Source organism: Cyprinus carpio, chromosome A7, assembly GCF_018340385.1.
Source record: "Cyprinus carpio isolate SPL01 chromosome A7, ASM1834038v1, whole genome shotgun sequence".
In the NCBI taxonomy this organism is placed as follows: domain Eukaryota; kingdom Metazoa; phylum Chordata; class Actinopteri; order Cypriniformes; family Cyprinidae; genus Cyprinus; species Cyprinus carpio.
In genome coordinates, this window is record NC_056578.1 from 41,822,426 (window position 1) to 41,849,317 (window position 26,892).

The 26,892-nt window shown below is 34.9% G+C and overlaps 1 protein-coding gene across 1 annotated transcript in view; it reads left to right on the forward strand.

Annotated features, from left to right (window-relative positions):
• The window catches only part of LOC109070726 (phospholipid-transporting ATPase ABCA1-like), a 137,895-nt gene that overhangs the window by 68,762 nt on the left and 42,241 nt on the right, over positions 1-26,892 (forward strand). Inside the window, exons 15-29 of the mRNA XM_042761401.1 lie at positions 1,966-2,188; positions 9,433-9,654; positions 11,380-11,584; positions 12,051-12,167; positions 12,273-12,444; positions 13,257-13,388; positions 14,842-14,981; positions 15,065-15,202; positions 20,884-21,086; positions 22,139-22,202; positions 22,330-22,532; positions 23,287-23,335; positions 24,052-24,159; positions 24,338-24,370; positions 26,021-26,160. Of these exons, the coding sequence (XP_042617335.1) occupies positions 1,966-2,188; positions 9,433-9,654; positions 11,380-11,584; positions 12,051-12,167; positions 12,273-12,444; positions 13,257-13,388; positions 14,842-14,981; positions 15,065-15,202; positions 20,884-21,086; positions 22,139-22,202; positions 22,330-22,532; positions 23,287-23,335; positions 24,052-24,159; positions 24,338-24,370; positions 26,021-26,160 (2,149 nt within the window). The remainder of the gene's footprint in view (positions 1-1,965; positions 2,189-9,432; positions 9,655-11,379; positions 11,585-12,050; positions 12,168-12,272; positions 12,445-13,256; positions 13,389-14,841; positions 14,982-15,064; positions 15,203-20,883; positions 21,087-22,138; positions 22,203-22,329; positions 22,533-23,286; positions 23,336-24,051; positions 24,160-24,337; positions 24,371-26,020; positions 26,161-26,892) is intronic.

The window sequence follows — 26,892 nt, forward strand, 5'->3', positions numbered from 1 at the left end:
ATGTTGTCCCAAACCTGTATGACTTTCTTTCTTTCTTGAAAACACAAAAGATGATCATTTAAAAAAAAAGTTTTTATTTTTTATTTTTTTACTTCCACAATTTGTACGCAAAAATAAACTCATAACTAGTAAGATGAGGAATTGTGCGCTTAAAGTTACATCCAGTGCTAAACTGTTTGTTTAGTAACGCTAAAACAACACAAACACAACATTTAAACAAAGTTATTAGTTCGTAGTGTTTTCTCTCCTCAAATCGACTGTAGAATGCCAATTTCTGTAGTGGTTCAGATCAGGACTGACAGCTGTGTGAACAATACCGAGAGTTTTGAGTGAGAGATGATGAGGAATTAATGCGTTTTAAAGAGTTTGTTATCGTCTTTCCTCAGCTGTTTCTGGAGTCGGCTCTAATTGTATTGTGACGTCTCTCCCTGACTGTATTTATGAAAGGTACGCAGAACTGATATGAGAAACCTATAGCTGGTCATATTTTGAGAGCACATGATATATTTGAGCTGCTAGCTACAGTAATTGAGCGCAGACAGCACTTTGTTTCCAGAACCTTCTGCTGCGATATTGACATGACATTTTCCTGGCCTTATGAGAGTACTTTAATACTGGTTTACTGTATTATCAAAGCAGCATCAGATGATGAATCATACTGATGCTGATCTGTGTGTGTGTGTGGCATGAAGATCATTCACAAAAATATCAGACAAGTAGAGATCATTACTACAGTACCGTTAATACTAATTCAATCCCAGAGTTAGTATAGTTAACAAAAACTAAAACATTGTCATTACTTAAAATAAAATGTACAAAAATATTAAAACATTTCCCAAAACTATATAAATTAGTACTTTAAATAAACATTTAACTAATATATAAGCTGCATTTATTTGATCAGAAATACAGTAAAACAGTTAAACTAACATTTGAAAGAACTGATTTCTATTTGAATATATTTTTATTTGGTTATGCCACTCAGTAATTGTGTGGTGGTGGTTTCATTTTTCAGTGAACAGAAAGATTGAAATTTAAATATGAAACAGAGATGTGGATTATTTAAAATCATTTAAAAATGGAAGTCTTTATTAACATTATTAATATCTTTACTGGCATTATTATTATTATTGCATGTGTACAATGCAAAAAAAAAAAAAAGAAGAAATTTAATGGACTATAATAAATATATAAATCAGGACAACAGTAACTATTTTGACGAGGAACAAACATTTCCCATCTTTCTACTTAGTTTTCTTAGAAGTATTTTAAAAGCATACTTCTTCAAAGAAATACAGTGAAGGAGGGTTTACATTTCTTCTAGTCACATGTCATGTGTAAATGTGATATTTAATCACCAAAATTAACATGCTCAGTCAGTAAACACATAATTCAACATGTTCTTAAAAACAGGGTATTTCTGCTACTAAAGGATAAATATTATACTTTTTCACTGAAAACTAATTGAGAATATCTCAAACATTTAGAGGTAAAATCGCCTAACTTTAATCTGCTAAATGCTACTACAAGACATGAAGATGTTAAGATATTTATAATTTATGAATCTCTAATTTTTTATATGTTATTTTAGACTATGTGTGTTGTGAGACAAAAAAAAAAGAAAAAAAAAGAAAATCTATACAAATAAACGTAACTTGTTTTGACAAAAACACAACTAAATTACTGTAAGGCTTTAACTAAAATTAAATATAAAAATCAAATTTATTTAAAAATATTAATAAAAACTCAATACTAAAACTCAACAGTAAATTAGTAAAAACTCAAAAAAACTCGTGAAAAAATAATAATAAAAAATAAAATAAAAATGTCAATTCTGTCATTTATAGAGTTACTCAATCCAGACCCAAATGTTTTTCATCTTCTTCTTCTTCTTCTGTGAAACACAAAATGAAATGTGTGGATGATGACACGATGTTCTGAGATCAGCTCTGGTCGTTCCTGCAGCTTCGTTTCGTCCATTGCCACCATACTGCCCATGTTCCTGGTGCTGGCCTTCATCTACACGGCCTGCCAGACCATCAAAGGCCTGGTTCTGGAGAAGGAGCTCCGTCTGAAGGAGGTTCTGCGGGTTGTTGGGGTTCGCAACTCTTCCATGTGGTTCTGCTGGTTTATAGAGAACATGGTTCTGCTGACTATTCCCTGTGCTTTGATCTCAGTCATGGTGAAGGTTAGTGGTGCCGAAACACTGAAAAATCAAAGACAGAAATGTGAACTGAATAATCAATCCAAAAAAGCAAGGATGCAAACTTGTCACTTTATGGTGAAAACTGGCATTTGAGATGAAGTAAGAGTAAGTGCAGCACTGGGTTCATTTATACGCGAGCAGCTTGTGATGCTTTTTTTTTTTTTTTTTTTTTTTTTTACATATTTGTAATGAGAAAAGTCCATAAAAAAAGCTTTAAGATTTTCCTGCAGTTTTCTGCCAAAATAAAAATCCAAGAAATTAGACATTAGTATTGCAAATATTATATATTGTATATAAATATTACTATTGCAATTTTGCTATTTTTATGCAATATACAATTATTATTATTATTATTATTATTATTATTATTATTATTGATTTTATATTATAGTACAGTATTATTACAATAGTAATTAATTAATTTAATTTATTTTATATATATAATAATAATATATAATTATAATAATTTTAATTATTTATTAATATGAACATTTTAATTATTATTATTATTATTTTATTGTTAATACTATTTTATAGACATTTTTTATTTTACGGTACAGTATGTTTACTATAGTATCTCTTCATTAATTTGTTCTTTTTTATTAATTAAATGAAAGAAAAATTTTACATTTAAATAATACTAATAATAATATCAATTATTATTAATATTCAGTATAGTCATAATGAATTGGTTTTAAATCAGATGTTTTAAACTTTTTTTTTTTTTAAGATTGTGTATATAAACTCAACTAAATTGAGAGTTTAAAGGTCTCAGTTTTGCATCTTGGTTACATTTTTACCACTGATGAGTTTGCATCCCTGAAGAAGAAATTAAGCTGAATAATCAAACAAATCACAAATAAGAGCGAAAGAAAACAGAAATCATGCAACATGATCACAAAGCATTTCGAGAACACACAGCTCACATTGTAAAGGTCAAGATGAAATCAAATGTGAATTCAATAGTCATCTGACCATACAGTTCAGTTTGACAGATCAGTTCAGTCTGAGCTAAATTCAACAGAAATGAATTTATATGGTTTATGATATGCAGAAATGCTATGTTTTTCATACCTTTTTGTTTGCACCCTTTTGAATACAAACCATGAGAAATGACAAAGTCGAACTACAATGCAATTAAATTCATTAAGAAAAATAGTTAGAAAAGCTCAAATGTAAAGTTAAAAGGCACAATAATCCATTTAGCAGAGAGGAAAGGAAAGTGCTTGTGTTGAGAGGTTGCACGTTCATAAAGTCAAAGTGCTTTGTGGTTTTGATGCTCGTGATCACAGTGGAAATAATTACAGGGAAACGATTATTCCAGAATTGAGGCAAATCAAGCAGAAACGGGTTGATCTTTGATTCCTCTAAATTGGGTTATTATGCTAAGTTGATATGCACAGTATCAGATTGTTGATGATTCAGAGCCGACCTCCTCCGTATCACCCGCTGCCTCCCTCCATCGTCTTTTAAAAAGCTTTTTTTTTTGCAGTTTCCAGAGTGTTTTGTGTTTATCTGCATGGAGATAACGTGTTTGTTCCCTCGCTTTGAGGATTAGCCTGTTTCACACTTCCAGAGCTTTCACGTTTGCGTTCACAGGCAAAACTCATTTCCATTGAGTTCCAATAGTGGCCAAGGTCTGGAGTCTGCTTCTTTTTAAATATTAATATGAATTAAATATTGTTTGAATGTTTGTACTTGTTTTAGAGCAGATTCACACATCTGACAGCACTCTCGCTATGAGGAAGTTCCAGCAACATCCGCACAGCTTCAGGCGCTTTGGGTCTCTTTCTAAACTAAACTGCTCAGTCATGTCGTTCCCTGTGTCAGATCATTTAGTTTGTGTCCTCTGTCTGTTCGCTCCGGCTCTCAAAGTGAGAACTACAGCGTGTAGTGCTGGGAAAATCAGCTTTTGTCAGTTCACTTCCCTCACAGACCTTAACTCCTTTAGTTTCTGTCAGAGACACTTCTGTCATCTCACTAATATTTATCTCATTCACATGCCTGACCATCATCATAAAACCACTCATTTTCATATTAAAACCCATATATTTAACATGCTGCTTACATGTGTTTATTATGTTGTTAGCATGTTTAGCTTGTTGCTTGCATGCTTTAACACTACGGTAGCATGTTTTTAGCATGTTAGCCACATGGCTAGCAAGTTTTGACGTTGTTAGCATGTTTCTAGCATGTTTATCAAGTTGTCATCCTGAATTAACATGTTGTTAACATGTTGCTACCATGAATAAGCACTTTGCTAGCATGTTTAGCATGTTGATTCCATGAATTAGCATGTTGCTAGCATGTATCTAGAACATTGTCAGCATGAATTCTACCATGTTTCTAACATGTGTACCAACTTAACCTGAATGAACATGTTTTTAACGTGTTGCTAGCATGTTTTAACACATGGTTAACATGTTAAGCATGTTATTGACATTAAATTGAATGCTATTATAATGTTTCTAGCACATTTAACACATTATTAGCATGAATTGTCATGTTGTCATGTTTTGGCACATTGCTAGCATGAATTATCATGTTTCAGTACATTGCTAACATTTTAGCATTTTGCTAGCAGGAATTAGTATGTTGCTATCATGTTAAGCATGTTGTGAACATGTTGCTAGTATGTTTATAGCATGTTGAGCTTGTTGCTAGCATGTTTTAAAACTGATACCAAAATGCTAAAACATGCTAGTGATGTGTTAGATCATGTTAATTGCATGTTAAAACATGCTAGCAATGTGCTAAAATATGTCATCTATCTGTCATTTTCCCAAGTGAACCTAATGATGTAGCACTGCACATTGCACGTGTCATCATTATTAATTATTATTTATTGCACATTACCGTGTTGAACTGGGCTGCTCTGTTACTGTGATTTTGGAGTAAAAGTATCCACCTTATTTTTACCATAAGGTCTCATTCACTTCCAGCTATTGTTAGCTGTACACAGCAGCTTTTTTGCTGCTTGATATTGCAAATTGGTGTGTCTTACCATATTTTTTTAAAGTATTATCTTAATTATGAATACACTGGTTTGTAGAGCAAACAGTTTTACCGTTTACTGTACGTTGCTATTCTTCTTGTTATTTCCCTTCAGTGGCTAACAAACCAGAAGTCTCTCACATTCACGGAAAATAGCTTACTTCCGCGTTGAAAAATAAGGTGGATACTGTGTATATGATTATCTGGGAAATAACAGACAGAATAACCTGGTTTCATTCTAATGGGAATACACAATATCTTTGTCATTTTAATATATTGAATTTGCATTGTGTTGAATTTCACTGTTCTTGGAAACAATCTGTGCTGGGAATAAGTATGACCTAATCAGTTTTGACTAAATGCAAATTTGTTTTTTTTATGTATATTATATAATGGAATACATAATAAGGATAAGATGAGAAGTATGCTAATGTTATAGCCGCAAACCAGTAGCGGAATCATCTTTACCCTGCAGTCGTGTATTTATTTTTCTTGTGAAACAGGTCAATTTTGTGCTTCTCTAAGCTCAGGAAAAGGATAATGACAGCTGACCTGTCACAGACCCATTATAGAAGTCCTTATAATCAGTGGTGTGATTATTCAGCTTTCTCAGCCTGTTACTTTCCGAAACTCTTTCATTGTCTCTTCATTTCCATGGTGAAAATGGATAGAATGTGCAGGGAATCATCAGATTAGTGCTGAATTTAAAATGTAGGTGTAAATTGATCACCTTGGCTAAATGCACTGCTGTCTGCTTCCCTATTTAGATGCACTGACCATTTTTACACAGTTCTATTGATTAAAAGCCAGAGTAGATGAACTGATGTAGGCATGTTTTGTCCATCATTTAAAAATCGCAAGTACTATGTATGTATACCAGCAGGTTGAACTCTAAACACTTGGAAACCTAAGATATTATCTCTAACTTAAATTGTCATCAAGATCCTGATTGGATCCTGCCAGGATTTAGCAGAAATAGCGTGTGTACTGTACATTAGCAAATACTACATCATGCAGCAGTGTTGCAGATTTGGCAAATAAAAAAAAAAAATACATTGGATAGTGGTAACTTAAACTAATCAAACCAAGAACAAAATGAGAATTAAAATTGAAATTCCTAAAACTCTGTTGGGGACCCAAACTGTAACAGGTATCATGCATATAGAAAAAATAGCAATGCCATAAAAAAGAAATGAAATGGCTTGTGTGTTTGATATTGAGTAGGCAGTTACAATGATGCCCAGTGAGTCAGTCAAATGACACTGTTTTAAGATTGCATACTTGGGAGTCAAGTGGCCATGAAAGTTATTATTTGATGTATCTCAAATACTGTTAGGATGGAGAAAGGAAAGATCCTTCTGTTGAGGTACAGTGACTATGAAAGTTCAGGAAGTGATCTTATGCCTCTTTGTGATTGTACCATGAGTCTTCACTCACTCACTGACAGCAGACTACCGCAGGGAGCATAAACTTATAGATATGAGTGTAGGTAAGATAGTGTTGACATGTCTAGATCTATGCACCTGCTGTGGGGCTGTCAGGTTGAAACAAGAAGTAGCAGTGCTAAAAAAATCCATGTGCCAGAATGATCTTCTCCAGCGGTGTTGCGTAAATTGAGAAGAGAAGTGGGCCACGCACCGAACCCTGCGGTACCCCAGTGATCGGTTGATGTGACTGTGACACTCCTTCCCTCCAAGATACCCTGAAGGATCTACAAGTGACATAGATCTCAAGCCAGTGGGGTGAAGTTCCTGCGATGCCCGATGGACAGGAATATTTTGGGATTTACTGTAAAGGCAGTAGGACAGATGATCTAGAGGCAGCTCTTTGCAGCCGCGGGGCTTTAGTGACATATAGCATATTTTCTGTGGTTTCCGTGTTAAATGATTTATAGAAAACCTGTTGGTTTAGAAAGAACTCTGCTTGGTTGTATGGTCTGTATATATGTGATATAACTCTTTGAATGAAGTTTGCAAGGAGGTTTTCATGCTTGTTTGTGTGTACATGTGCAGGTTTCTGCGATCTCTGACTCGCTCCCTGCCTCTATATATGACTTTGGCGTGGATCTTCTCAGTTGCATTGATAGTCAAGGGTGTGGTTCAGGAGAAGGAGGCTCGTCTGAAGGAGACTGTGAGGATGATGGGATTGAAGAGCTCCACCTACTGGCTGAGCTGGGCCATCAGCAGCACATTGCCCCTCGCTGTCAGCGCCGCACTGCTCACTATTATTCTCAAGGTGATTAATGCTGATTCACTGCCATTCACAAACACTGCGGTACACTGGATCCAAGAACTGATCTGGAGTACACTGGATCAGAGAGCTTCCTCAGCTTTGCACTAGTAGTGGTTCATAAACATTTTAGCCTGTCCTGCTGAAAAGATGACAACCCGGTTAGACTCGGCTTAAATTCCAAGATAGTCTTAACTGGTTTTTAATAGACAGTGATGATCTATTAGTTGCTCAAGCTGTTGCTGTTGCAACTAGACCAACGTGATGAGCATGTTGAGGCCAAAAAAAAAAAAAAAAAAAAAAAAAAAAAAAAAAAAAAAAAAAAAACCTTTATACCATTATGGGCCTCAAGATGATCAAAAAAAATAAAAATAATCTTTAAATTTAGGTAAAACAACTAAAATCATCTAAATTTAATTCACCCGCAGACTTCTGAAATTCTATAATTCAGTATGTTTAATTGATTTATCAGTTTAGTACACTTATTTCCATCATGTTTTCATATTTAACATTTTGGATAGTCAAAAAGGTTGGGAAGTGCTGCTGTATACTGGTTACCAAAAAAATATCACCAGTTATTATTTACAGTCTATACTTTGCCAGTTGTTCATTGAACCTGCATCTAAATGTAGTAATGACTAGAGGCATAATACATAAACTGTAATAACCAAATGCAGACTGATTTTTGCTGCTTACTCATTGTAAGTGTAATGTATTGATTGCGCGTAGTTCTTCAGTCTTAATTAGTAGGAATGTAAACATGAAGGCCATTACACCTAATGTACTCTGAAAAAAAAAAACTGCTAACTTTATAATAAAGGGCTATTTCTACATTATTTAACCCATGAAATAGTTTTATTGGTATAAATTAATGTATTTAGGTTAATTCAGTGATGATAAACAATTTTTTTTGATTTTATTAAAATTTTTTTAATTTGGTTTTATTTTGTTTTATTTTGGTTAGGATTATTATTATTATTATTAATATTATTATATTATTATTATTATTAATAACTTTTTATTATTATTATTATTATTATTATTATTATTATTATTATTGTTTTAATTTTTTTCAGTGTGTGCAAACAAACTGTCAGTTTACATGCAGTTATCAAAATATTATTTGAATCCAGGCAGGGATATGAATTTTTCGAACATTTCATAGCAAGTAGCATATGAAAGCAGGTCAATTTAAAATGAGATATTTTTTCTACTATTATAAATATTTTCTTGTGCATCCCAGAAATTGTGTCCGCCTAATATCCCAACTCTCATTTGGAGTCTCATTCAACGATCTTTACACCCTTTCGTTTTTCCTCCAATCCGTAATTTTATCATAGAAATTGATTAAGAGCTAACAGAAGCAAACAACTTGCATTCACTAACACATAACCGTGAGGTATGTTACTAAAGCACTTTATCATGAAATTAATGATAGCAATCATTTAATTTATTAATACGCCAGTCAACCCATGGTGAACCACTGCGCTGGAGTGTCAAAGCTGGTGTCAGATCAGATGGTGCAGTGTTTGTGAATGGACAGTTTTGGTCGGGCAGCGTGACTCTGTGTGAGACCAGCAGGTTCAAGAACATGACAGATGAGCTTATATTTGAGTGCACCCATGATTTATTTAGCTCAACCCACCAGAGCCATGATGCCCACCGCTTAATCAATCACAGATCTGTCTTTAATCAGCTCTCTCTCTCTCTCTCTTTCTCTCTCTCTCTGTCACTGCTCTTGACAGATGTAATCTCTTCTCTCAGATGCATTCCTTTTCAGTGTGTTGTTGTGCTTTGTAATTATCAGGTTGTATTATTAATGCATCCATGGAAACACAAACACAACGTTCATTAGAGGTTCTGAAAAGCTTTCACGTGGATACGACCGAATGTCTTCACGATCCGTAGACGAATCCATCTTTTGTATCAGCAACTGTTTGACAATAACAATGTGGCTCCATTATTTTTCTGTCCTCTTCTCTCTCTCTCTCTCTCTCTCTCAGTATGGAAAGGTTCTGCGATACAGCGACCCGTCTGTGATCTTTGTCTTCCTCCTGGTCTTCTGTGTGGCCACTGTCATGCAGTGCTTTTTCATCAGTGTGTTCTTCTCTCGGGCGAATCTGGCAGCCGCCTGTGGGGGCCTCATTTACTTCCTGCTCTACCTGCCTCATGTGCTTTGCTACGCCTGGAGGGACGTCCTGGGCTTCGGCGCCAAGATTGCCACGGTGAGACATTCAACACACCTCTGCACCAAGCCTGAGATCTCGTGACCTAATACACTGAATCATCAGATGCTGAAAGCAGATCCAGAGTCAGGAGTTCTGAAAGAAGTGCACTTAATTGTACTGAATGGGCGCTTGTAGTGCACTTCAAATCTTACAAGTTTATAAAAAAAATAAAATAAGCATGCATATAAAGTAAATAAAAGACCACTTAAGTCACTTAAACAGTGAAGCTTTCATCAGTGTTATATTATATAATATCAAATTAAATGTTTTAAATCATCATATTTTAATAATCTTTTGTTGTGTTTTAAAGAAGAACACTTATTCTGATGTATTGACTAATGCACTAAACCACTTGTTGATAACTTGATGTTCATTTTAACTAATGAATTATTCAGTATTACATTTAATATATTTTAAATGCACTGATTTGGAACTTCGTCATTTCAAATGTTTAATTGCAAATGTTTAAGTACTCTTTAACCATATTTCAAAGCCAGTAGACATAATTGTGAAATTGCATATAAATATGTACTACTTAAGTCCTACTTAAGTGGGCCAGAAACACTCTGGAGTTGCATTTAATTTATTTTTTTAAACTATAATACATTTTTTTATTTTAATTGCATTTAACATTCACTTAAGTGTCTGAAAACATTATATTCGGTTCACACGTCAGTATATTTGTTTTAAAATATATTATATGTGTAATAAATACTCTTATTAAAAGTATGCTAAAGTGTAGTTTTTGTAATAAACATTTTATTTTTATTTTTATTTATTTATTTGTTTTGCTAAAAAAAACAACAACAAAAAACAGATATAGCAAGTATAACAAAATTAAGTATATTCTTTTAATCCATATTATTTCTTTAAAAAGTGCTCATTTTAAAAAAAGTGTTACTTCTTTTTTGGCCAAAAAATAAAAATTATAATAAAATACAGCAAAGCCCAAGATCTGCCCAGGATCATGAAACAAAAGAGAAGAAAAATGTGTACTTTTTACAAGTATTATTTGACCTGTGTGTTAATGCGTCACTTACTCACACAGACTGAATGAAGCGCTCAGCTCTTCTTAAGGTACAAATCCACAGGATGAGATTCAGATCTTCTCTAGAGGAGCTCCTCCATTCATCTCCAGTGAGGATGTACATTAGTACAAGAGAGAGTGATAGCGATGACCCGCACCTGAAGAGAAGAGCAATGCATGGGCACTTTTGCCCTTTGAGAAAGAGAAAGACCAACTAGATGACTTACAGCCGCACTTCCGTCATTGTGACCAATCAGAGTGACCTTTATCTCACGCGAAGAGATTCGCTCTATTCAGCAGTGTGTGGATGTCTTCCTCTTATCTGTGTGTGTGTGTGTGAGAGAGAGAGCGTCTTGGCATTCAGGCGCCACTGTCTAGTCTAGATGAATGAACCTGCAGGCCCATTAATGTGAATCCAACCAACACACACACACACACACACACACACACACACACACACACAGGCGCGCACGCACGCACACACACACACACACACAGGCGCGCACGCACACACATACACACACACACACACACACAGATAATGTTTACTTTGAAATTGTGGATGGCAGTAATGGCAATGTTTTGATCTTATATTCATACCAGAGTAAAAATGCACATGGCGGGGGAAAAATTTACATTTATATTAATGGCATGGATCAGATGTGCGTCTGACCTCTCCGTCTCCATCCCAACAGAGCCTGCTGTCGTGTGTGGCGTTCGGATACGGCTGTGAGAATTTCTCCCGTTATGAAGAGCAGGGCATCGGCATTCAGTGGAGCAACATCCGGGTCAGTCCGCAGGAGAACGACCGCTACTCCTTCATCGTCTCCATCTTCATGATGCTGTTCGACGCGTTCATTTACTGGATGCTCACCTGGTACATCGAGAACGTGTTTCCGGGTACGATGCTCTGAAGCCATTCATACACCTAGAAAACATCTCATATTTATTTTTTCTTAAACATTTGAAATAAAAGTATGTATCACGTGGCATAAGATTTTGAAAGACATCTTATGTTCACCAAGGCTGCATTTATTTGATCAAAAATACAGTAAAAAAGTGAAATATTATAACAGTTTAAAAAACGTTAATGTTTCTTGAGCAGCAAATCAACAAATTAGAATGATTTCTGAAGATCATGTGACACTGAAGACTGGAGTACTGATGCTGAAAATTCAGCTGCGCATCACATAATTCAATTACATTTCACAATATATTCACATAGAAAACAGTTATTTAAAACTGTGATAATATTTCACAATATTACAGTTTTTACTGTATTTTTAATCAAATCAATACAGCCTTGGGGAACAGAAGAGACTTAAAAATGTTAAAACATAACTTTGAATGTCATGTCTTTCTTCAGGTCAGTATGGCATCCCGAAGCCCTGGTATTTTCCCTTCACTTCTTCATACTGGTGCGGGACTCCGGTGGGATCTGATGCCCATCCTGACCTGCTTCATGAGCTGGAGAATCAGAGCGGTAACACACACACACACACACACACACACACACACACACACAGCATGCAGATCTGAACAGACGATTCCCCGTCAGAATCCAGCTGAATGAACGCGTGTGCTGCAGGTTACCTGGAAAAACCTCCGCCTGGGATGAAGCCTGGAGTCTGTATCAGAAACCTGGTGAAGGTCTATAAGACGGGAAATAAACTGGCTGTGGACGGACTCAGTCTGGACTTCTATCAGGATCACATCACCTCGTTTTTAGGACACAACGGAGCTGGAAAAACCACCACCATGTGGGTTTCACACAGTCTTGCACGTGCCTCATACACCTTGAGTGACAGTCGTAGGCAATAAAACACTAGATGTTCTGGACCCCGTCAAAGTTCAGTTCATTTGGTTGAAAGTTCAAACTGTTGTTTTCGGGAACTGGAAATCTCAGTCTGGTTCATGCTGCAGAGTTTTCACAGTTTAATTTATTAATTTATAAAGCACATTCCAAAACGACAGAAGTTACTACCAAAGTGCTGTACAGAGGTATTAAAACAAAAATAAAAACAACAATAGAACAGAATGAAAATATAATTTGCAATATAAGCTGAAAAGATTTAGATGGAAAACTTAAAAAAAAAAAAAAAAGAAAAGAAAAAAATGATTATAATTTCTTCACTTAAACTGTATCTATAATTATTTGAAAGAATACAAATACTAAAATTAAAACTGAAATATAAATAAAATTAGGAAATACATTTATTAAATAAAATATTTAAATTATATAAATACAATGAAAATCTGTATGTTATGTTTTGCAAGTTATGTGTATGCATAGTTAAGGAACTATGCAATCGTCTTTAAAAATACCTCATTGCATTAGATAGAAAATATGAAAGTGAAATCTACAAACAAATGATGCTGGACTAACTTTTCTGATCCACTTTTTAAATCATTTTTAAGCCGCTTCTCTCACAAACACAGATGTAGTTCATCACATTAGCTCCAGAGTTTACAAGACTCTAGTCATTTCAATTGAAACTATGCATTTGCATCTAACTTCATTGTGTGAATTGTTTTAATTGAAATGTAATGTTTATTTTTCTTGTTTCATCAGGTCGATACTGACGGGTCTGTTCGCTCCCACCTCGGGTACGGCTTACATTAACGGCTACGACATCCGCTCGGACATGGACACCATCAGGACTCACCTGGGAATGTGTCCACAACACAACGTCCTCTTCAACGAGTAAAACCTCCTCCACAAACACAGACACCCACACGAGAAAACAGATCCAGTGTTTCATTTGTTCAAGATCTGAATACTGAAAAAAATCTGACAAGGTTTGACAGCTAATGCCAGAGTTTACCAAAACAAATATCAAAAAAAAAAAAAAAAAAAAACCATGAATAAAAAAAAAAAAAAAAACTTAAGGTAATCACAGTTCAAATCCAAAATGGTTTTACATCCAAAAAATATTTCAGAGCTGCAGGCAATCACAGTTCAGTTCAGTTCACACACTTTCACTTTCACAATTCATACATATGCATGAGAAACACAGGATACGCATCATGCATGACAAAGAATATTAGCTTTCTTCACATGAATATTTTAGTTAACCTGCGGATGTGAATATTTTCACCCAACTAATAGCCTGTGTCATTATCGTTAATAAAAACTATTAATAATGATTTAATTTTAATAAATCGGACGTAAAATATAAATAATAGATAGAAAAACCTAAACTTGGAAAACCTAAATGAAAATGAGAAATGTTACTTTGACAGCTAACCTAAATGATTTGAAGTGCTAACATTATAATATATATCAAAACAATAAAAATAAATAAATAAATACAATGAAAAAGAAATAAAAAGAAAAGCTTATAAAATTACAAAAAAAAAAAATATTTAAATGAAAGTTGAATAAAAGCTAACTAAAATATTAATAAATACTATAATACTATATGAATAATACTAAAATAATGCTGAAATATTTGAGCAAGATATGAAATCAATGACATAAGATATTAATTGTACACATGAGCGTTTTATGAACAATTACCTGAAAACTCATCTCCTCTAAATATAAAATAAAATATAAATATTAGATGACAAATCTACATTTAAAACAAAATTTTAAATTTTGCCTTGACAGGCAACTTTAATTAGTTGAAGTGTTAAAATGACTAAAATTAAAACTGAAATATAAAGCTAAATAGAACTATAAAAAAACAGAAAAGAATGAATACAAATTAGTATATTTTATTATTATTTATAAAATAATAATTATAATAATAGTATTATATAATAATATGTTAAATAATAAAATAGAAGAAAGCAAAACAAAATGATAAAAACACATAACAGAATTTCTAAAACTTTAGCTAAAATTAAAATCAAAACAGAAAATATGCTAATAAATGCTACTGTAAATTAAAAATATTACTAAACACTAATAGCATGTAAATAATACTGAAATAATACCGAAATCAGTTGCGTAAGAAAGTAGTTCTACACAAGACCGCTTTACGAACAAAAACTTGAAAACTCATCTGTCCTCCTCTCCTGTTTATACTTGTTTATGACAAATGATTAATTCTATATTTCTGCACAAGCACTGTATGTGTGACTATTGCATATGTTCTGTCTGTGTGTATATAAGTTAACATTTGTTCATGTTTGTGTGTTGTTTGTTTCAGTCTAACAGTGGAAGAGCACATTTATTTCTACGCTCGTCTGAAGGGCCGGAGCTCTAAAGAGGTGAAGAAGGAGATCGATCAGATGATTCGAGACGTGGGTCTGCCTCACAAACGCAAAGACCTCGTCAAGAACCTCTCAGGTGTGTCTGCATCAGCGGCGCTCATGCGCTCTGCTCGCACTCTTTCTGTGGAGATTTGCCAACTGTCTGCTGTCTGTGTGCAGGTGGGATGCAGAGGAAGCTGTCGGTCGCCATCGCGTTCGTGGGAGGATCCAATGTTGTGATTCTGGACGAGCCGACAGCGGGAGTCGATCCGTATGCACGCAGAGGCATCTGGGATCTGCTGCTCAAATACAAAACAGGTGAGAGAAATTAACCCCTGGACAGAAAATGGGGCGAGTGTTGCATTGCATCAGGACATATATAATGTGCATTAACAACAAACTGTAGTCCAGAAATCCTGCATATGAGTGAATTAAGGTGCAGTCACAATTTCCCCAAGTTGAAAAAGTTAGGTGCACGGTTTAAAAAAATAAAATAAAATAGTGGTGCAGTCAAAATGTATTTATTTTTTTAGTAAAGGGATACATGGAGACATTTAAAACAAAACAATATGATGCATTATAAAATAAAATGTACAGTTACACTTTATTTTAAGGTGTCCTTGTTACAGTGTAATTATACATATAGGTACTGAGTAATATTTATTAACTACATGTACTTACTATATGGTTAGGGTTAGGATTTCTGCATGTAATTATGCATAATTAATTGTTATCATAATAGTAAGTACATGTAATGTGTAACAAGGACACCTAATAAAGTGTAACCAAAAGTACTTTAGGTTTTTAAATATCTCTGGTTTAAACTGTTTTTTTTATATATTATATATATATATATAGATATATATTATTATATATAATATCATATATATATACATATAACACAACAAATAATATACTTTATGCAAATGTGGGACTTTTTATTATACAGGCTGATACACCGGGATATTTTGAAATGGTACCATTGCTGTTTTATTCAAAGTAATGAGGAGATTAAATATGCACTTTTAAATCACAACATATTGCAATATTAACATATTAAAGTAAATCAATTTCATCGACAGTGATCATAAGCAGTAGTGTGCAGTTTTCATTAATTGTGAATTGCTCAGAAAGAGCATGCAGTAGTGCCGTTGTTGTATTTTGAAACAGCACTCACATTTATTTAATTCAGTTATACTACTTAGTTATTAACAAGACTTATAAGTTAGAAATTCTGCATATATAGGTATAATGCATGAAGCACAACACATATATATCACATTCAATATATATATAATATAATATATATATTAATATATACACAAAACAACAATAATAAACTTTATGCATAATGTGGGACTTTTTATTATGCATAGGGCTGATACACCGGGACTCTTATTTTGAAATGTCAACCATTGCTGTTTATTCAAAAAGATGAGGGAGATTAAATATGCACTTTTACAACAAGTCACAACATATTGCAATATTAACATTATAAAGTAAATCATGTCTTTATTCATCGACAGTGGATCATAAGCAGTAGTGTGCAGTTTTCATTAATTGTGAATTGCTCAGAAAGAGCATGCAGTAGTGCCGTTGTTGTATTTTGAAACAGCACTCACATTTATTTAATTCAGTTATACTGACTTTAGAAGTTCATTAATTACCAAGATTTATAAGTTTAGAAATTCTGCAAACTTTGGCAGGCAAACGCAGGTCCACTGTCTAATGCATGAAGCACAACACACACAGAAATCACATTCAAACCAAGCAGCGTGGGGAACTTTTTCATCCTCACATGAAAGTCGCCATCGCACAGACTCCTATAGAAATGACTGATTTTGCTCACAAAAAAAAGCTGCTTTTTTAGGATTTTTTATGTTTTTCTTGTATGTTTTGTGTTTTTGTTTTGCAGATGTGAAAATTTTTTGTGGAGAAAATTTTTAGGTGATAAGGTCAGTTTCCAGGGATGCACGTTTACATTCATGCATTTAGCAGACAAATTAAACAAAAGTGGTCAGAGAGACAACAACATTCATAATATACAATGCCAGGTTTACTAGACATCTAGATAAGGATGAAAGCTAGAGAAGAGGACGAATCAGTTGAATCAGATGCGTCTATATAAATACAGTGCAAATGGATGTTAAAGAAATTGCAGCAGGACATGATCATCGGGGATAAGAGCAATGTTGGTTATCTTGGTCACGGATGTCAGGAAGAGATCAAAGATGACCGGAGCTGTTACACATCTAGAATCTCCGAATCTCACTCTCAGCTGTCATGGATCTGCTGCAGAAATGTGGCAGCCCTTTCCATCTCAGTCCAGAGAACATGGTGATCAATGGTGTCAAAGGTCCTGGCAGGTCAATAAAAGCAATGATCCGGTCTGAATCCCGTCTCTGCGTCTGTCAGCGGTAGAGCGATCGTTTCTGAAGGTGCGCTGTAGGACGTATGGGGTTAAAGCGCTGGAGCAGAACATCATGACTCTCTCAGTAGCTTATCTGAGATGCCACAACTGCTTCTTTCTGTCACGCTTTCTCTTATGAATTGTGACAGTGCTCTTTCCAGTTTTGAGCAATGATTTGGTGCCTACATGCTGTAAAGGTGAAGACTTTGTGCAGTGGGTCCTCAGGCCTTGTCTTGTCCTTCTTATGCTGCTCCTGGAGCGCCGGCGTCCTGCAGAGTTCAGCTCTGAGCGGCTCCAGCAAACTGAGGAAGTGTTTAGTGATCCTGTAGACCTTGATTAGCTGGTTCAGGTGTGTGTGTGTGTGATCGGGGTTGGAGTTAAACTCTGTGAGATCACAGGTAACAAGGGATGTTCTCAGAGCTTTCTGGTAAGGTTCTCTCAAACGTTCTCCCAGTGACGTTAATAGAACCTTTTTTCAGAGTTACCTGGGGTTTTAATTTTCCCAAACGTTAGCATAGAAACATTATATATACTTTGTTCATGGCGCTTTATATATATATATATATATATATATATATATATATATATATATATATAAAGCGCCATATATTTAAATGTTACTACTTTTTTATGTTTTAGAACATAAAGATTTAAAATAATAAAAAAAAACAATATATACATAATGCATGGAACATTTAAATTTTTTGAAAATGTTCAAGTTTTTAAATGTTACTACATGTTTTACAATGTTTAGATGGACGTTCAAAAGTAACATTCCCTTAAAAAAAAGGTTTTAAATGTTCAGTGAACAATCAGAAGTAACATTTTCAACTTAATGTGAGCATTAGCAAATGTTCCAAGAACACACACACACACACACACACACACACACACACACACACACACACACACACACACATACATATATATATATATATATATATATATATATATATATATAATATATATATATATATATATATATATATATATCTCACGTGTGAAACTCAGTCCAGCCCTAATGGCAGCAGATCAGATTCCAACATGTGTGCAAAGTTTCAAGAGTTTTCAAGTATGTTAAGGGCCCAAAACCCCCCAAAAACCTTGAAAATAATGCTAATAATAATAATCCGTAGAAAAACAATATCTAATGAAATATGATACAAAAACTAATGAAATATCATACTTTATCATGAATTAGAATGGATCAATTTTAAATGTAATTGACATTCAGAAACTGTGTTTGAATAAACAAATAAATAAGTGGAGATGGAAAAAAAATTACATTTATCTATTATGGTACCTTCGCATAAAGTGATATATACTATATAGCAAATCTCAAGTGCTTAATTGCTTGTAAATGTCACTATATTATCATCCAGCTGCTTTGAAACCTTGTGTATTGTGAAAAGCTCTATACAAATAAATTTGATTAATTGGACTTGATTGATTTAATTTGACATGCGGATGGATGATACACACAGAGACAGCTTCGTGTTGAAGAGCTGCTAACGACTCATTTAATCACATAATGCTCTCTCTCTCTTAGAATCCATACAAGTGTAGATGTCAGCATATGTCTAAAGGATTGAGTCAGTTGATGCAGTTCAGTCACTCTGCGAATGTTATTCTCTGTTCTTCATTATTACTGACTTTTCACTTGGCTTTTTGGTATTGTTCTAACACTGTTCCGTAGTGTTTCTTACTTCAGTATCTTTGTTGTGTTGTGTTTATTTGTCTTGTAGTTTCTTACGTCCCATATTTGAGGTGCTGAGATGTCAGCGTTAAACTCTGCTGCACTGTGGAAGCGTATTATACCAGTAATAAAAATATTACACTGTTAATTTATAATTATTGTCAATACTAATAAGTCCTGCGGTCCTCTGGGGACTGAACTCGCATATTCAGCCCATTTCAGCTGGATTGTGTGTGTAATTAGAGAGCAGCTGATGATTGTTTGATTAGTGCAGCTGATTATTTTCTGATTAATAATTAGGGAAAATGAATTGATGTGTACTAGTGCAGTTAATTGGGCCGAGAGTGGCCTTTTGTGCACACACACACACAGACACACACTAATTGAATAAGCAGTTTTTGGCATTTGCTGTAATTTAAAGTGTTTACATCCACAGGTGGTGAATAGCTGAATAACACTCAGATATAAAGCCAGAGCTTTTTTTGAAAGACGTCTCTTCGGCTCACCAGGGCTGCATTTGATTTATCCAAAATACGGTATAACCGTAATATTGTGAAATATCATTGCAATTTAAAATAACTGTTTTCTATGTGAATATATATTAAAATGTAATTTATTGCTGTGATTTTCAGCATCATTACTCCAGTCTTCAACTTAATTCAGATAACTTTGCATATATACAGACCTTAATTTGCACTTAAAGGTGCAGAAAGTCTTAAAGTCATGGCATTAAATGTTGCTTGCACTGCAACTAAATAAATAAATACATACATTTCTTCCTCATTATGTTTTTGTTTTGTTTTCCAATACAAATATCTAAATCAAGATACATTTACCTAAGATGCAAACTGAACATATGAAGTCTTATTTTCTGAGAAATTGGCCAAAATGAAGTGAGTTTATGTTTAAAACAAGAATACATATCTACCAACGGGGGATGAAAACTTGTTTTGCCATTGAAATGAGTTGATTATTCTGTTCTTGTTTTAATCAGACTCACTTCATTTTGGCCAGTTTCTCATGAAACAAGACTTCTGATTTCATGTCATGATGCTTCTCAAATAAATGTGTCAATTTAATAATCTTTAGGCATTTGCACTGGAAAACAAGACAAAAATACTGCGGAAGAACAATTCAATTATTTTTTTTTTTAAGTTACAGTATAAGCTAAATCCATATTTTAGTAAAGCAGAGATATTCTAGCTATTTGTGTAAAATGAATTAAAAAGTAATGGAGATCTGTTGTGTTTTCAGATGTTAAAGCATTACTAATACAAGACATTTATATTTGGAGATCATATTGATGTATTGTGTTCCATTCGATTTATTCTTCTTGCAGAAACCCACATACAGCTCTGCAACAAAGAGTTAAACTCTTTTTCCATTTCAAAGCTTTGTTTTTATAGCCAACAGACACTCATCGTGTCCAGATCGCTGCTTTACAGCGTCCAACATCAGCGTCTCTCAATATAAACACCAGTTTCTCTGCCAGGTTTTACGTCTGCCTTTGGGAAGCGCAGATGCATGATATTTTGTGATATTTCTGCTCTCGGCAAGTCAAAGGACAGACGCATTGAACTCCCACAGCCTCGTCACACAGGCAGAGCAGAAGTAATGCCGACGCTGAGCCCCGCGGGTGTCTGGCTTCAGCGGGAGCTCCGGCGAATACAAAACACGGGAAACTTTTCTATACCTGCAGAGAAAGAGTGAGATATAAAAGTGCCTATATATAGAGCGTGCTGTTTTCCAGTGCACCTGCACTTCAAACGCGTCCTATCCCATTCAAATGAGCACGGGCCCTTCAGAAATGCACGCTCTCTGCTGAACTTTGATGGTTTTCGCACACCCACGAGCGCTGAACGTGTGATTGTTTGATGTCTGTGTCTCTTGCAGGTCGTACCATCATCCTGTCGACGCATCACATGGATGAAGCGGATATTCTGGGAGATCGTATCGCCATCATCTCACACGGCCGCGTCTGCTGCTGTGGCTCCTCGCTCTTCCTCAAGAAGATGTACGGTAGAGGTTATTACCTGACGATCGCACGGGCCAATCAGGATCGAGTCATGGCACAACGAGCCCCATTGATTAAAGAGGTAAACCGGCCCTGACAGCACTGCAAAAAAAGGTCAAGCGTTTGTTCAGGTGACTTTATTTGTACCCTTAAGTAAATTAGGTTGCAGTGAACAAGTGCAGGCCTTCTACACACAACACAAACAATAAAATAGACAAAAACACAATTAGATAAATTTCAATAAAAATACAATATTAATAAAAATAAATAAATAAATTATTGAGGTACATGGTTTTCTTCGGGTTTTGTTTTGTTTTCCCATGTACACCTGCCACTGGTCCAAAAAAATAAAATAAATAATAATCATAATATTCATATAATATTCAATGATATCAATTTTTTAGAGTATAATCTATATACTATTATTATATTTATTAATTCTCTGAATTTTTTTTTTATATATATTATCAGATTTCATTGTATTTTTTGTTTAAGTTATAGTAATTTTGTTATGTGCTTTTCGTTATTAAACTTATTTCATTTCTGATTTTCATTTATTGTTATTTCATTTACTTTTTTTATCAGGTATTTATACTTATATACTTCAATTAACTCTTCTTGAAATTTTAACTAACAATTACAACATTGATAATATTTACAACAGAGGTGCCTAAATGATTTATTAATGGCCAAAAATGACATTATATTGAGGACTGTGGGCCAAACGTGTTGAATTATATCCAACTATTATATAATAAAATGTGCACTTTTTATCAACTTGACCTATTTTCAGCACATTTCAATAAAAAAAAAATAAAAATAATAATAAAAATAGAAATTAAGATATGCTTCGATACCATTTTTAGGCCCTGATTTGAGCATATCTGATTTACCATATTAAGAAATGACAAGATATGCACAATTTTTAAACCTCAAAGGGGATTCATTTAAAGGCACTGCTGTTCCTAGAGTGTTTACCTTGTAAAATGTCGAAAACAGTTAAACAACACTCAGGTAAAACTCAGGTTAAACTAGTTGAAATAGTTGACTAGTTATGTCCCATCCCTGCTAGCGACCATGTAGTTAAAGTCTTTAACTTTGCCTTCCATATTTCTTTGTGTTTGTGTCTGACAGTGTGATAAGTTCAGTGTGGATGAGGGCATTTGCAGTGACAGCATCAGCAGTCTGGACCCACCAGGTTCACACCTCACTCGCTCTCTAATGAACACACACACACACACACACACACACACACACACACACACACACACACATGGTGTCATTATGCAACTGTATGAATGTATTTTTCTGTTCGTCCTGATCAGACGTGGCGGATCTGAGTCGACTGGTGCGGCGGCACGTGCCGGAGGCCGAGTTTCTGGAGGTCGTAGGTCAAGAGCTGGTGTATGTGCTGCCCTATACAGGTGCCGCAAACGGCAGCTTTGCATCTCTCTTTAAAGAGCTGGATCTGGAGAAAAGCGCTCTGGCCGTCACCAGCTACGGGATATCAGACACGAGCCTGGAGGAGGTATATAGTGTTTCTACCACTTTACACCAATGCATCGGTTTGCATTTCACAATTGACTCTGACGAGCAAATGCAGCGCTGCAGATAGTTAGCTACAGCATTATTCAGTTGTGCATGACCTAATTAACATAAATGAGACAATCCTCCAGCTTCCCATCCCTCTATTTTACTGGAAACACATCTATTGCATGACATTTTCAGTTCACATCATCTAAAGGCTGATACCAAACAGACCTGCAAACCAGTCTTAGTTGAATTTATTTAGGAATTTAATTTTCAGTGCCACAGATGCAGAAACTAATTTTCATATATATAAAATTTCATGTTTTCAAAAAAAAATAATTGTGCTGTGAAATTGTGAAATATTATTACAATTTAAAACAAGTGTTTTCTATGTGAATATATTGTAAAGTGTAATTTATTTCTGTGATGCACAGCTGAATTTTCAGCATCATTACTCCAGTTTTCAGTGTCACATGATCTTCAGAAATCATTCTAATATGCTGATTTGCTGCTCAAGAAACATTTCTGATTGATTGATTGATTGATTTATTGATTGATTGATTGATTGATTGATTGTTGGAAAACCATAATTAATTTTTATTTTCATGATTCTGAGAGTACAAAAGAACAGCATTTGTTCAAAAAGGAATTCTTGTGCAACATTATAATTTATTTACTGACACTTTTGATCACTGCATCTTTTCTAGCTGAAGCTGTGGAGTAACAAAATTTCCTGTTGTTTAATTTCACAGATTTTTCTGAAGGTGGCCGAGGACACGGGTGTTGACATGGAATCTCATGGTAACCTCATATACATAATATTAATTTCATTTCACACTTTAATATACAGTATCACCATCTCCAAAGTTTATATAAGATGCTTGAAAATCCATATGACAAGTTATTGATATGAAATGTAATTTTAAAAGGATTATATCTCTCTCTAATAATAATTATATTAGTGATAATATACTCTTTAATGTAATATATACAGTACTTTATTATTTCTGTTTTTACCAGTTGTATTTTATGCCATTTTAGCATTCCTTTCTTTAACTGTTGCTGCATCTGTGTGAATGCTGCTGACACTTTGCAAAGCTGGACTACATGGTGACAGTTTCATAAAACAACTGCATTGAAATGTGCCGCTCAAACTCTTAAATTCAGATTAAAATGTTCAGGGATCTTGTTAAATGTGAACCCAGACCTCTCCTTTCTAACAGTGGGAACCTTTAGAAGGATATTCGGTTTATTTTAAGGGCCTTACGGTTCTCAGATAAGAACAGGTGACTCAAATAAGAGCTGTGATGAAGTGTTGCAATTGTACTCTCCTGTCTCATCTCAGAGTGTGTGTGATCATGTGTGTATGTGTGTTACTGCTTGTGCAGATAAGAACAGGCCAGATGAATAAGCTGAAAGTATCACACTCCTCCAAAATAACCTCTGCTGTGTGTTTGTGTGTGTGTGTGTGTGTGTGTGTGTGTTTTTGTGTGTGTGTGTGTGTTAATGTCTCACAGATAAGAAAAAAACTCTTAAACAGAAGCGCAGAAGCAGCTCAAGGATATCAGGAATACAGACTATCAGCTCAGCACTGGAATGCAAAGATGCAAACGCTGTGAAAAATGGTGCGCTCAAACATAAACTGACACATATATCTGCTACACGTTTATATGTGTATGGAAATAAACATACTTGTCCATTCTTTTACAAACCTATCTTTTGAAAAATTCAACTGATACTGAGAAAATAATGGCTTTGTGTCATATCCCTGCTCTGTATTTTTTCCTCCTTGTTTTGAAACAGATGCGAAGGTTAGATTCACTAGACGCGTGGAGGGTAAGTCAAAGTTCTTCCTCGTTTCAATCACTAAACATGTAATAGTAAGCCTGCTGTAGGCGTGAGCTAGCTGTAGTGATAAGGCAGCTTTAATAATTATGATTACTGTAAGCTGCAATATTGAGGTGGCTGTGAAAGTGAGTTATCTGTAACTACCGTTGAACAGTTTAGTTGTGCTACAGTAGTACTGTGGTACTCTAGTTTCAGGCTAATGGCGGTGTTACTGTATTTTCACAACTGTAACACTGTAATGTATGGATGTAAATATACAGCACTTAAACTGAACTTGAATGTTGATAATATAATACAAATAATTCATGTGCCACTGCCGTCTATGATTTGAGGCCAGTGCAGCAAGAAAGAGGGCACATGAATGTTGAGACAACTTTTCTGAAAATTACCTCCTTTTAACTATGCAGTGTCTTAAAATGCAAAACACATGATTCAAGACTGTAAGATGTGAAATAACATTCAAATAAATTTGTTTGGCACATATGTACATAGACCAGCCATTTAAAATAGCACATATGGAATATGTGTCAGCTCATAGTTTAGGTAGCTGTAATAGTCTGTAACAGTGTGGTAGCTAAAATAAGCGAGGCAGCTTTAATAGTTGAGTCAACTGTAATAGTTAAGGTAGCTGTAACAGTGAGGTAGTTTAGGTAGTTGAGGCAGCTGGAATATTGATGTGGCTGTAACAATGAAGTACTGTAACAGTGAGGTAGCTGTAACCGTGATAGCTAAAATAATTGAGGCAGCTATTATAGTTGAGTCAATTCATAGTTATGGTAGCTGTAACAGTGATTCATTTGTACATGACTTTAAAAGTAAAGTAGCTGCAACTGTGAGGTATATGAAGTAGCTGAGGCTGGTTTAATAGTTAAGGTTGCTTTAACAGTGTGACTGCTGTAACAGTGTGGGAGCAAACATATTTGAAGCAGATGTAATAGTTGAGTCAATTGTAACAGTTAATGTAGCTGTAACAATGAGGCACTGTAACAGTTAGGCGGTTGTAACAGTTAAGTAAGCTGTGTAACAGCGAGGTGGCTGTAACAGTGTGATAGCAAAGATATTTAAAGCAGGTGTAATAGTTGAGTCAACTGTAATTGTCAATTGTCAGTTGTAACAGTTATGTAGCTGTAACAACAAGGCACTGTAACACTAAGACGGCTGTAACAGTTAAGTTAGTTGTATAACAGTGAGGCGACTATAACAGTGTGGTAGCACAGATATTTGAAGCAGGTGTAATAGTTGAGTCAATTGTAACAGTTAATGTAGCTGTAACAATGAGGCATTGTAACAGTTAGGCAGCTGTAACAGTTAAGTAAGCTGTGTAGCAGTGAGGCGGGTGTAACTTTGTGGTAGCAAATATATATGAAGCAGGTGTAATAGCTGAGTCAGTTGTAACAGTTAATGTAGCTGTAACAGTGAAGCGCTGTAACAATCAGGTAGCTGTAACAGTGTGGCAGTTGTAACTGTGGGGTCAGTGAAGTACTTCAGATAGCTGTAATAGTTATGGAAGCTATAAAAGTGAGGCAGCTGTAAAAGTAAAGGTGGCTGTTACAGTGAGGTAGATGTAATAGTTAAATTAGCTGTAATATTTCACACTGTAGTTAGGCACTGTGTGAGGCTGTTTTTTTTATGTTACAGACACCCAGCGGCCCATGTGTGCGAATGGCAAAGGCTCGTACGTCATCATGGGTTGGTCACTGATCAAACAGCAGTTTTTAGCTCTTTTTATCAAACGTTTCCATCATGCCCGCAGAAGCCGGAGGGGAATCATCGCTCAGGTAAAACCATCAGACACATCAAATACCCCGTAAAACACTCTTGCACTTGTTTTCCTCCTTCAAGTAAATCACTCTTTCTCTATTTATCATTCTGTAGCTGTGTGAATTAAATAGGTTTAGGCAGGTCTGAGCTGCAGCGTGAATCCAAGCAAAACTGTTTAGCACCAAATGCACTGGCCCATCAAAAAAAATGCTTGTCTGTGAGTTCATGAATTTGTTCTTTAGCAAAGCGTGAGCTCAGTGCATTGTGTTTGAGCTCAGGAACTGAACGATGTGTGGTTCAAATTCCAGTTAAAGACTTCATGCAATGCTTGCATTTGTTAAACACACTTATAGCCTGTTAAAAAAATGAATAGGTGTATACCTATTTTTTTTTTCTTTTTTTTTCATACAAGTAATTGCATGGACACCAAAACTTTGCTTTCTGTGATTTATGCCAAAAATTGAATCAAATATTTCAGCTGCAAATTTATATCTGTTACTGCATGGTTTATGAAGGTCGTATGTACAGTATGTAATTGCAGGCCATGTAATGTTCTCAGCTCTTGGTCAAATAGCCATCATCATTGTGCATATTTTTAATTTTTTCATATTGGCTGGTGCTCGTCACCTTGGTTCTCTCAGGGGAAAGATGTTCCATTGTTTTCTCCTTCATTATTCCCGATGCGTTCTCCGTCTCCGGCACATTTACATTTTCCTCAGTGTAAACAGAGAGTGTTTGAATTGGGTGTT